This window comes from Channa argus, chromosome 18 (assembly GCF_033026475.1).
Source record: "Channa argus isolate prfri chromosome 18, Channa argus male v1.0, whole genome shotgun sequence".
Classification (NCBI taxonomy): Eukaryota; Metazoa; Chordata; class Actinopteri; order Anabantiformes; family Channidae; genus Channa; species Channa argus.
The window spans coordinates 2,503,550-2,516,586 of NC_090214.1; the positions used below are offsets into that span (position 1 = coordinate 2,503,550).

The window sequence follows — 13,037 nt, forward strand, 5'->3', positions numbered from 1 at the left end:
CAGATGACAAGACGAGGGCAAGAATTGTGATATTTATTGGCCAGTTGTCATCTGATGGTTTGAACTTTTACATATCAGTGACATGAACAAAAACAATTTAACTTGACCAACATGTGATACATTTCTGCACATTCCCTCTAACATCTAAATGATGATGACAAATCATATTTAGCTTATTTATATGTGAAGACCCAGGAATGGAAAAAAAAGATATGAAGTGAATGGTTTAGTTTCATCTGCACGCACACACACACACACACACGTGCACACACACACACACACACACACACACACACAGCTTAAAACAGACATACAAAGTTAAGCTTCAGTTAATTGCTTCTATTGTAGAGAAGTGTCAGCACCATCCGTGCAATCCTGCAGCCATCCTAGAGAGGATAATCCCAGCTAGTAAGGCAGGCTCCAACAACTCACACTGAACAACAAATACACACACACACACACACACTTTCAAACCTCTAAACAGCTGCACTGTGTTACAAAGTCTAAGCAGACCTGCTTAGTCGGAGATGTCACTGACAGTAAGAGCCGCTAAGAATTTGGGCATCGTCTTTTAATATGAACACCAAGCTCAGAGGAAGTGTAGCACCAGGAGAATCATCAGTATTAACCCCTCACACACACACACACACACACGTCTTAGAATAATTCACCGGGAGGTTGTCGTGTCCTCTGTTGTAAGTTTGTTGCAGAAGCACACTCCATATGTCAGTGTGTGTGTGAGACTGAGAAGAGCTGCAGCTCTCACTTCTAGTCCTAATGACTGCAGGGACTAATTGAGATGGCAGCTTGTGCATCGTCTACACTCTTCCACCTGCAGCAAACACAAACAACGACAACAAGAATACACACTCCTTAAAATAATTAGGAATCAGAACAAAGTCCACAAACCCAACATTTTTCCTGCTGTTGAATGAGAAAAACTGCAGCTGTATGTAAATGCTGCAGTTTTGCAGTGGATTTGTCTTTTAACCCTTTAGAAGATTGATCTGGTTTGTTTGCTTGTTTTAACCACCTAAATAAAAAATTGCAGATGCTTTGCAAAGCTCACCGTGTGTTTTTCCATTGGCTTTCTAGCAGCAGTTGCTTTCATTTGCTAAGATCTTTGTCACGTAGTAATGCAGCTGTGAGCAGGAAAGAAAATTATTGGTCATATAAAACAAAAAAAATGAAGCCATGGGCATTATATGATTTACAGAAATCATTTCCTTTGTAAAATTACACGAGCTGTTTAATGCTGAATACGTCTGCAAAACATGCACTGTTCACATGTATTGGATATACTTTGGCAACTCATTTGAAAATATGGTATATTTTCCTTATTGATTTGTCCTTTCTGTGTCTGTAACTGAATCTGTAAAGTCAGCCGACATATACAATGATCAGGATGTAACATTACGACCAGTGCAATTGAATCCAATCCAATACAGTGGCTCTGGCGTGAATCCTACTTTTACAAGCTTATCATTTCTGTGTTTTTAGGTTGAAACGGTCAGAACGGGGATAATTCTACTAGTGGAGTCGTACTGCAGAGCACTATAGAGGAAGAGGTTCTAATGTTTTGGCCAACCCTATTTAAAATGAATGAGGTGACCAAGACACCTTTTCTTCAAATGCACTTCAGTACGACCCAAACAAAGCAGAGAATTTGTTCGCGACTATTTTCCTTGGTGGTGTTATCTACATTTGGTGCTGGGGGGACTTTCTGAAGGACTGTGTTGCAGATAAAAATGGACTGATGAACTCAGCAGCAAGTAGTTGACAGTAGCCAGAAGCTGTTAATCTTGGCAGACTTTAGACCTTAAGATGAAGATAGTTAGGGTCATGCAACAGGTTCTAATGGTTAATCAATGGAAGGCCTTCGGTAAAGGTGATAGGTCCTAGAAACACTTAAAAAGAATAACTTCCTCATGAAGACTGAGGCTTTTTGAGGGGCAGGGCATAAAAAACATTTAAGGGGCATCTAGTATCAGTAGTATCTCGTTTTTTCTACTATAAAGGGGAAATTTAGAGGGTACTTTCTGATATTTGTTGGTAATTTTGCATGTTTTTTGTATCTATTTTGGGTCATCGTGTGTTTCGTTTTGATTGTGGTCCTTTTGCGTGACATTCCGGCCCTTTTTGTGTATTTGGTGTTATTTTGTATCTTGTTCTGTTTTTTTAACAAAATTCAATGATTTTTGAGTAACATTAACTGTCACTTCATACTTGACCGACTACACTATTTCTCCTGAACAAAGTTTGTGTCAAATCAGAACAATGTAAAAGTGGTTTAAGATGCGCCTCATATACGTTGGAGAATAGTAGCGACAAGATAACAGGGGATGCCATGTTCACAGTTTGATGGATTGTCAAACACCTTCCAAACTCCCTGCATGTTGATTTCCATGCTGTAGTGACATGGCCTGAAGCCAGATGCTGCCTGGATGGTAGCAGTTTCATTTCTTTTTTAATCTGTTGTGCTTCCAAACATGCTCTGCATCAAGGCAACATACAGAAGACATGAGGCTCGTAGGTTAGAACTTGTCAAACCACTGCTACAGCCTTTTCAAAGCGAGACTGCAGCTATGAACTTCCTCCGAACGGAGCATTAGCTCTTCATTAAGAGCACACTGATCTGTATAATCATGTTAATCAGGGGCTCATATTCTGTGGCACTCTCCAAGAAATGAAAGGTTAAACCCCTGTAAGCCCACCTGTGCTTCGCTGCTGCTGCTGGGCCAAGAGTGCTGCTGATTAAAATGGGGTCACCTCCAACTTCCTGTCTCTGCTGATTCCCACCTGCTTGCGTCTCATAAGCATCTCTTCTCATCTACCTGCTGTGTCTCTGATATTTGTCTTCTCACCACGTGACTGGATTCTGACAGCATTTCTTCCAAACCAGTAGCATTCGTGCATGTATTGTTTTGTTAATTTCAAAAGAATGTAAAGGAATATGAAAAGATGAATAGCATCTGTAACCTGTTATTGACAGTTTTTAAATAATACAATAAATACATTTTTTCAAAATAAAAGAGAAAATTAAGGGATGTAACCAAAAGTGAACATTTTGATCAAATGCCATTAATATTACAATTAACACTGAGTCTGTGACTTCAATGAATTTCTGCTTGGACCATTAAAAATTACAAACGGTGGCCTTTATTGATTTTAAATGGATTATTTAATGAATTGTGGTAGGTGGTTAAAATCTTTCCACATTAAACTTAATAAGACATTTTCTTGAAAGACATTCAAAGAATTGAGAATTACATTTGTCAATCAAGTTGTACTTTACGTCTGTCCATATTCTGATCAGTTCATCCTTGAGTCCAAGTGGACCATAAGTAATAACATTTCTTCAGGGTGTTTCGGGTGATATTGAGTTGATGATTATAGGTGTCATAGTGACCTTGACCTTTGACCCCCGCAAATCCAATCAGAAATTCCTTTGTGTTCCTGAGATTTGTTCACAGAAATTGGACAAATGAAGAAAAAGATTGAGCCACAGCTGTCGTCGGCATGGACGTATAAAATGCTTCCTTCTGGTGAAAATTATTTTGACTGCTTCTAAACACTTGACAAGAAGGACTTTGAGCATATGACTGTATAACTGATAAAATCATTTCAACATTATTACATTTCACTTTTACAACAGAAGGATGAAGACTAATTTCTCCAAGGAGAACAGTTTTTCTGGAAAACATTCACCACCGATGTTAAAATGTTTGGTTCTCCAATTCAAAGTAAATGCAGGAAAAGGGGGTTTGGCTAATACAACAAGCTGTAAACTGTGTTTACAAGGAAAATAAATAAATTGAAAATAAATAAAACAAGACATCGAATCGAGCTGATTCTATTAACATCCAGTGTAGACATAGGCCATCTGAAAATATATTTTTGTGACGTACACGAAAAACAAAACATCCAACACAGCCTTACTGCTTCATATTCATATACTGCAATTCTTTCTCAATCTTCCCTTCATGTTTCTTTACGCCTCAACTTTCCTTTCCTTCATTCGATATCTCTTTCTGATGCATAGCATAGCACAATATTCTTAAAACTTTGCAGCCTGAGGATCTAGTTATATAATAAAGCCGGGGCTATTCAACCATAAGAAACAATCTCCTCTGTCTCCCCCTCAGTTCCATTTTTCTTTCCTCTCACTCACAAGTAATAGCAGGACAAAAAAAAAGAAGAGGACTTAGAGATGACTGGAAGAAGGAAGTTGAAGAGGAAGAGGTGACGTGATGAGAGGAGGAAGGCGGGCTAGAAGAGAGGCAACCAGAATCTATACTCTTTAAATGAGACGGACACGCCTCATTGATACTTGTACAACAAAACAGTGGCAATGTGGTCGATGCAGAGGCTCCATGTTGCTCTCTGGATGCAAACTGCAGTTGCTTCTGCTTCCCAGCTGGAGCTCTTGAATCTCCTTCTCTTTCTAACAGATTATCGCTCTCACTCCCAGGAAAATTAAACCATGCAGTGATCCAGCCTATCTTCATACACAGGCCCAATCTGCACGTCCATAAAAAAAAACAAGACAAAACCAAAAAAAAAAAAAAAAAAAAAAAAATGACCAGCACACACATAAGCACATACAAACAGAAGCCTGTTCTATGACGCTACATCTCTGCTGGGGGATCTCATTAACCATAGACCCCGACAGCGAGATGAAACCACAGATGCAGCATGTGATCGTGTGGGTCTGCAGCGGCGTACACAGATCGAACAGTTGTACAGGAACACGGGAAAGAGGGGAGCGACAAGGATTAAGAAGAAGACTAAAACCTGCTGGGAAACAATAATGAATTCTTGTTTACATGTGTTTGTGTCTGATTGGTACATTAATAAAACGCACAGCAGGGACGTCCTCACTAACAGTCAAGGGACATTCAAAGGCTCCATATGACAAACTGTCTCTCTGTATTTGCCCCCCCAAAAAAATTTAATTAAAAAAATCAAGTTGTGATGACATATTCTGGATCAATCAATCCAGAATCATGTGGTACATCCATCAAGGTTTATCACTATTGATATGAATAATCTGTATCTTTCATACAATGTTTTTCGTCTATTATCAGGGCTGCAGACGCCTGCAGTTTATTTCTTTAAAATAACTTTTAAAAAAGCACATAAAGGCATCTTTTTAAACTTCAATCTGACAGTGAAATTATTTCGTTTTTTCACACACATTCAGGTAAATTGGTAAATTAAGAAGCTAGAATCAGTTTTTTTTTAATCATTATAAGTTGACGTTTTAAAGATAGTTGATTCTTACAAGTCGCTAAACCCTCCAAAAAGCGAAAAATAGTGCAACTTCTACAACAAATACAGGAATAAAATGCAACACATACAGTAATGCACCAGTAACATAGCTGGAAAAAACATTATAGTAAAAATACTGTAGTATAGTTATGCAAAATGAGTATGCTAATATTGTGAATGAGCATCTTCACTGTGTGCTTTGCGACTTCTAAATAGCTCTTCCACTGTCGTATGGTTTATAAAAAGCCACAACGAGTCTGTTTTAAATCGCTTTTGTTGCCCAACACTGCAAAACTCCCTGCATTTATTAAGTTTACGATAATATGAAGCACAGACTAGCAGCCAACACTTACATGAAGAAACTGGAGCCAAAGAACGAGGCCAGGAGGCACATGTAAAAGAAGGGCAATGAACAACTATAGAAATCGTTGAGAGAAGCTCGGTTAAAGGACCTTAAGATGGAAAAGTGAAAAGTTGCCAAGAAATCTTAAAATAGCTGCTCGGATCGACTCATCTGTGGAGCCATAAGTCTGGAACTTTCTGTGAGTAGTGGAATACGTGTCAAAACGTTTTTGATAAGAACAAGCACCTACACAGGGTATAATCTAATTTTTGCGGTGGGTCAAATGACCTGAAATTACATTTCCCATAATGCAACTTTGACATTTTTCACGGTAGTGGTTGGTTCCATTTAGCCTGGACAGTTGTTATCTGCTGTCAGTTTTACCTGGAAATGCTCCCTGAAGTTGCATTTCCAACTCGGAAAGCTGGAGGAACCTGAGCAACCACAACCTCAGAATCTGTCTCTATTTCTCCATCGTGTTTGTATGAGCCAACTACATCCATCCACTGTTCAGGGTCACAGGGGGCTGGATCCTATCCCAGCTGTCATAGGGTGAGAGGCGAGGTTCACCTTGGACAGGTCTCCAGTCTTTCTCAGGGCCAACACAGAGAGACATACGCAGACAGACACGTGCAGGAATGTGTTGTGAAGAACTGGTGTTGCTAACCATGGCTAACCTGGCTAGAACTGGCATTGTTGTGGCAACCAACTGGTCAAATTGGGTGTGTGACATCATTCCCAGCTGCTGCACCGGCTCTTTAGCTCTTTAAACTGTGCAATTAATTCAACCTAAACTGCCCAGACATATTCTATAAGTCAGTAAGATGCTGTTGTTTCATAATCCATCTCACCAAAACATCTTTCAGTTGCCGTTTCCAAGGTTATCAGAGAACTTGGAGCCTAAGTGTTTCAAACTAACCGAGTACCTCATGAGTACATGAGTTATTTTCTGTGGGTCTATTTCTCTATTGTGTTTGTATGAGCCAATGACTTATTTCCATTTTCTGCTACTTCAAACTTCCACTTCACTACATTTCCAGGTACAAATATTGTACTTTTACTCCACTACCTTTAGTTGGTTTACAGAATCGAATGAATCGATCCAAACACATCATAATCCTCAGGCTTTATTGATCTCTGGTGTGAAATTCAACAGCCACACTGCCGTGCATAAAGTACTTCACATTATAATTATTAGATTCAAAACATACGATCATCACATCGGTGTATAAGGTCGTTGAATCAGCTCACAATAATGCATCAGTAAATAAAATTCAGTATTGCTTCTTCCAATGATGTGAGATGAGACATTTTGTATACAGAGTACTTCTACTTTTGATACTATTTTAAGTTTTGCAGAACTATAACTTCCAACAGAGTATTTCTACACTGTGTTATTGATACTGTTCTTGATGTAAATCGTCTTCCACCCCTGGAAAAATGTAAATATTGCATCTGCAGGTTAAAGAAGTAACTACTTTATCCGTCTCATATTCTGAACATTGATTGAGGCAGACAGAGAGTATTGACCTGCAATGAAGGACAGAAAACAATCATTTGTTGATGCATCCACACCCCCCCTGCTCCTGATGCAGGCTGCAGCCTTTATGTTAATAATTCTCCTGGATCAGATCACAGATCCTTGATGACAACAGCAGGGTCGTTGTTTTCTTTTAAGGCAGTGAGTCTAATGAGCCCCAGAAGATGCTGCAGGGCATTTTTTTGGTAATTTGGTTTCTCACAGAGTAGCATCAAAACAAACCTAAGCAGAGCTCGTGCTTACAGTCATTCTGAAAGATGATGGACCTCACCAGCATTTTTTCCCACATTCTGGCAGCGTGTGTCAAACACCAACTTTCCTCTCCTCACTTTCTGTCAGCCTGTTTTGTAATTGCACTGCTCAAACTGGAGGAACCACACACCACAAACACAAACACACACACACACACACACACACACACACACACACACACACACACACACACACACACACACATGCGTGTCAAACAGTCCAACTGCATTGCTTGTTGACAGGTGATCTCGCTCTCTCTTTCCGCATTCACTCCAGCCTGATCGAGGCTCCCACGCACACGAGTGGGCTCCAGTCCACATGGACTGAGGATGCGTGTGCAGCCTGGACTGTTGTGCCAAAACTGATTGGAGCAGCTCGCACAGTAAATAGCCTGCAACAGCGTTTATTTCGAGACTTCAAAGGCTGCCTCAGACTCTCTATATATCTCTCTCCCCCCTCCCACGAGTCGCGGGAGGAGATGTCTCCAAACAACACAGGGATGCCCAGAAAGACAAGCGCCTAGAAACTCAACTCAAGCTGCTGTCATTCCGCTCGGATGGACGCCAACACCAGAAAGCGAGATGGATTTGGGGGTGAAATACATGCAGAGTGGTGTATTAGACTGTACCTCCTGCGGTGGCGGAGCTCCACAGCAGCCCGATCCACAGCACCGCGGGCACGGTGTTGCGGAGTCGGTATCCGACGGAGCAGGCGTCCGGTGGCATGGCGACAAAAGCCGGTCCAGAGGAGAATCTGTATATGCGTCGCGGAGAAAGTGAACAGAAGACGCGCACCCCGGGTTTGTCGGCGCGTCAGGCGGAGTCGGTAACGTCGCGGGCGGCTTCAGAGACGGTCCGCATGTCCGAGCAGCATCTTTCTGACTGCAAGGAGCCCCTCCTGCTTCCTGCCTCCGATCTGTCCTCCTTTTCTCCTCCACAGACTCTTCTGTCCTCCCTCTCTCACACGCACACACAGGCGCGCACTGTCACACGTAGTCTGCCTCTCTCGCTCTCTCTCTCTCTCTCTGTGCGCCCTCACCCGCCCACCCCCTCTCCCCACACAACCTGACCTTAACGATAATGAAACTTTTTCCTCAGTGTGTGTGTGTGTGCGCGCGCGCGTGTTTCAGGGTGACTGTTGTGGGTTGCAGTAAGATCAGGACACACTGACATGTTAAGAATAAATGTAGTGCACATTTACTGGATGGGTGAGGGGATGGATGGTGTGTTTGGATGGGTGAGGGGTAGTGGAGGAGGGTTGATTCACAAGCCATCTCATCCTGAGCTGGTAATCTGTGTAAGTAGCTGCATTTCACTGTAGCAATCCGGGGCTTGGGGACAGGACACACTGCGGGCTGATGTAGTGTGTGCAGGCAACTTCAGGCTGAGGTTACGTTAAGAGACGAGATGGTTTACAGTTAGGCCCAAAAAAACTTCAGGGTAAAGTGGAGTTAGGATCAATTACGTAAAACTGTGGCCTCATCACACACACACTTACCAGTAAGCACAAGCACCACGTGTTCCGAACCTCATTAAAGCGCACTAGAGTCGAACCCTGGTCTTATGTGGGAAAGTCCTGTGTTTCGTTGTTCTATGTCATCAGGCCTCACGTATTCAAGCGTCTGCATTTCCGTTGTACTACACTGAAAGCTCAGAGCATCGCCAACAGACCCAAGCGGATACAAGTGTCAGCATGTAATGGACGTCCCAGTGCCTCGGGCTGGATGGAACCAGAGTACCTGAGGCTACACCATACAGCGAAACCTCAGCAGGCACACGGATTTGAACCGGTGACCTTCTAGCCGCAAAGTGGCACCGCTCCATCACCACCATTGAGCAGACACAGATGTGGGACGTACCGGCTATAACGTCACGTAAATCCAGGCTGAACCGATGCAGTTTCACAGGCAGCAGGTAGTTGTGCTGCAGCAGCAGCGGCAGTAAAAGACGCCTTGAAGTGCGTAAAGAAAAAGTTCGACATGTTGTTATAGTGTATAACTATAATCTAATTCGCCTTTCTGCCCAGTGTTAGATGAGAAACACTCATTTTTGCAGGATGTGTAGCGAGAAAACTTAACTCAGCACACTACTGTAAACAGGGCAACAACCAGCCTGGACTTGTCTACAGCTCTCGGACTTACCACAAATATAAAAACGTAAAAAAGGTTTTACAGGTGTTTCATTATGGCTGTGTCCACAGTAGGTAAGTACAGTAAGTTGATATGTTACACACTAATACTGAAATCATAGCATCAACAGCAAAGTTAATTTTTCTCTGAATATTCTGTTTATTTTTAAATAACTGTTGGAAAAAGAACCAAGTGCACCTTGCTGTTGTTTGCCCCTGAAAACCAGTCAGGTGGCAGTTTACATGCATGTTTGTTCAGACTCATGTTCGAATCAGTTCACCACCTACATAAACGCTTGTGCCAAACTTGATGAAATTCCCTCAAGGCTTTTCTAAAATATTGTGTTTACATAAACTGGATGGACTCATGAACCCACCTGAAAACATGAGTTTACACAGAAACAGGGAGAATTCTACAGAGTTGCCAGACTTTCAAGTGTCACTGTAAATGATACGGACACTACTCATTGAAAATACAAAGTACCCAAATGGCAGTAAATACAATGCAAGGCAAAGGAAATGGTTCTTTGTCGGGCAGGCAAAACAATGAGTTATGAGTAACGGTGGAAACAAGCTGCAAATGATCATATTCCATCACATTATTTACGCATCTAGCAGACACGGAGCAACATTAGCATTAATTTGTGTTTCACTCCACGTTCGCTCCTTTAGCTCCATTTTTGGTCGACTTCTGAGAACAATCAGTGCAGCTAGAGTCTGACTGTGCCTGTCTGCAGGTAGACTAGTGGGTTTTTACTGTCAACAGCTGCCTGCTACTGAAATAACAAACCAAAACAATGAGCTCGGGAATTAATATAAAGCTCCATAGAGCTGGTGATAATTCTCTGCGGGTTCATCAATACGAACTCCTTTCATATTACAAACAGACATTTGCACCACTGTGAAACATATTAAATATTTATTAGGGCAACTTTAACTTTGAACTTGACCAAAATGTGAGTGTGATTGCCAACTCGAGTCTCTCTATTTCTATGCATAATGCATGACAAAAGGTTATCAATGATTCATTGATATCACTTTCAAAACAAGCTCTTTAAACAGACAGAACCAGAGTTTGCCCGAGGTTTCAGGGTTTTCTTCTAGTCGGAAGGAAGTAGCACACACGTACCTCATTTAGAAGCTGTGCAAAAACAGCTGTTTCACCTCTTTCTGCAGGTTTGTAACGTCATCCAGATGAGCTGATGGGGGGTTGGGGGGGTTGGGGGGGGAATCAGAGCGAAGACTCCGAAAACTGAAGACTTCCAAGGAACAGGATGAAAGGACTCCTACACAGAGAAAATACTTACTATGTATTCGTGTCCAGTGTCTTTCAAAATAAGAAAGAGACAACAAAACACACTTTGGAAGAGAAGAAAGTCTGAAATAGTCAGAAGTTATAAGCAGCAGAAGGTCTGTGAAATGTAAACACTACCACATCATATTGTACAACTGGATCATATGAAATGACTAAAAAACAACATGATAAACATCAATATTTTAGTTCTCACATTGGTTTTTCTAAGGTTTCATTGTACTTGATCCCACTAATATAATTTTTAGCAATCAGAGGTTTTATTTGACTGAAAATGTTTTTAAAATAATTATGAAGAACTGGGCACCAGATTACAACATGGCAAGTTCCTCTTGGTAATATGAAGAAGCTCCTGCTGCAGCTGTTTAGTTCATTTTGTAGCAAACATCTACGGTGACCCTGAGAGCTCGACGCACTGCAGTTTAAGAAAATCATGCAAATAGAAAACATACACGCAATTAAAAAAAAGAAAGAAAGAAAAAAAAAAAGAATAAATACTTAATCAATTTGCCAACACAGGTGCAGCATTAAGAAATGCACTGCAAAAAGGCAAAGCATCAGCAAATGAAGAAACGATTTTTTAAATGTGCTTTTTTTTCTCTATTTGCATGTGTTTTCTCAAATTGCAGGGCTATGACCCCTCAGGGCCACCGTAAAAACCACTACAAATTTGATAGAGATGAAGATTCTCCCAGCGTCTGCAGGCTGGGACCCAATTCAACACTAACAATGTTTTCGGGGGGAGCACTAAACATTTCAGACATTCATTGCACCTTCCTATATTTCCTCTTCACAGCTCACTGTTAATGAAGGTAAAGATGCAAAATTGGGTCTTTTTGATAAAATATTAAAAAAAAAAAATGGAATAGACATGACTGGGGCATGCTTCTTGTTGCTATGGTGACTCATAATGGAATGTCAATTTTAAATATACTTCCTAATGGTATATTTAGTCGTGTTTTCTGCATTTGTGTATGTCGAACATCAAATTGTGTTTTTAATGTTTCCACAAGTCGCATCATGCTGAGCATTCAATAGGGGCCATCGCACCCACTCCACACAACACCACAGTTCATTATCTGCATTTTATCTGCATTGTTCATTTGCACTCCTTGATTTTTGCTCTTCGGCGCTGAGACAGGCAGCACAGTGTTAGATGAGGGGCTGTCTGCCAACATGGCAGATAGCTTTCTCCTCCATCTCAGTTAAGCAAAGTATGAAATGATTAGACAACAGCCTCTGAAGGAGCCGAGATGTCATTATTTCTATGTAAGATCAACCCCCTACCACCACCTCTACATCTCTCAGCCCGCTCGCTGTGTCATCCATCCTGATCCCATCTCATTCTGCCTCTAACTAATCCTTCCTCCCTCTTCCGTCTTACACCCCCCCCTCCCCCGTCCCAAATCTCATCTCTTTTATCTCTCTACTTTCCTGCCATCGCTTCTGGTTCTCACGCTGCTGTTGTGTGTTTTCTTCGGAGATACATGTGAGGGGAAGCAGGGATAAGCCTATGCAGCCAGCTGGGCTCGGCGACAGCCTGCTCGGCTGGATATTTCTTCGCTTCTCCTTCACGCCGCATGGCAGAGGTGCAGAGGTCACATTGAACTAAGAGCCACAAAACAGTGCTTTTTGTGTGTGTGTGTGTGTGTGTACACACAAAAACACAGAGTATAATATTAAGACCAACAAAGCACCAAGGGAATAGAAATCATAGTGCACAGGCTGAGTGGTAGTCGGATAAAGGAAGATTTGCAGGTGGTAATCAGCAAAGGGAAACAACACTTCAGAAGAAATTTGCAAAAAAATCCTGTCTCCTAGAAATGACGTTTATATTATACCAATGTGCAGCAGTTAATAGCTTTTGTTAGACATGAATTGCCATGATTACCATTTTTTTTTTTTATATCAGCATAACGGGGAAATATTACAAATGAACAAATGCCAAGTTGGAAAATGTTGACTGTGAGGATCTCTATTAAATGCTCACTTATAATTCTTTATCAGCTCATATCAACTAAATCATGTTTCGTTTCTTTTTATGGATTAGTGCAATGAAAACACCTGGCTGCTTTATGGTGTTGTGGGTTTTTGCGGCGTGTTTCTTCATTTGGTTGTGTCTTAACGCCACACCTGTGCTGTCAAATTCCTGAAGTAGTTTTTGGTATTTTTTTATTTGCTTGTGCTTTGTC

The 13,037-nt window shown here is 41.4% G+C and overlaps 1 protein-coding gene across 6 annotated transcripts in view; it reads right to left on the bottom strand.

The window, feature by feature from the left end:
- LOC137103370 (seizure 6-like protein) overlaps window positions 1–8,421 on the bottom strand; it is a 73,076-nt gene extending 64,655 nt beyond the window's left edge. For 4 of the 6 annotated variants that reach the window (XM_067483658.1, XM_067483656.1, XM_067483657.1 and 1 more), the window contains exon 1: window positions 8,035–8,420. In XM_067483658.1, coding sequence (XP_067339759.1) covers window positions 8,035–8,131 — 97 coding nt within the window. In that variant the 5' untranslated portion in view covers window positions 8,132–8,420. Of the gene's footprint in view, window positions 1–8,034 lie in introns of all 6 variants that reach the window. The other 2 variants (XM_067483660.1, XM_067483659.1) reach the window with 1 other exon arrangement.
- Between the last annotated feature and the right edge of the window lie 4,616 nt (window positions 8,422–13,037).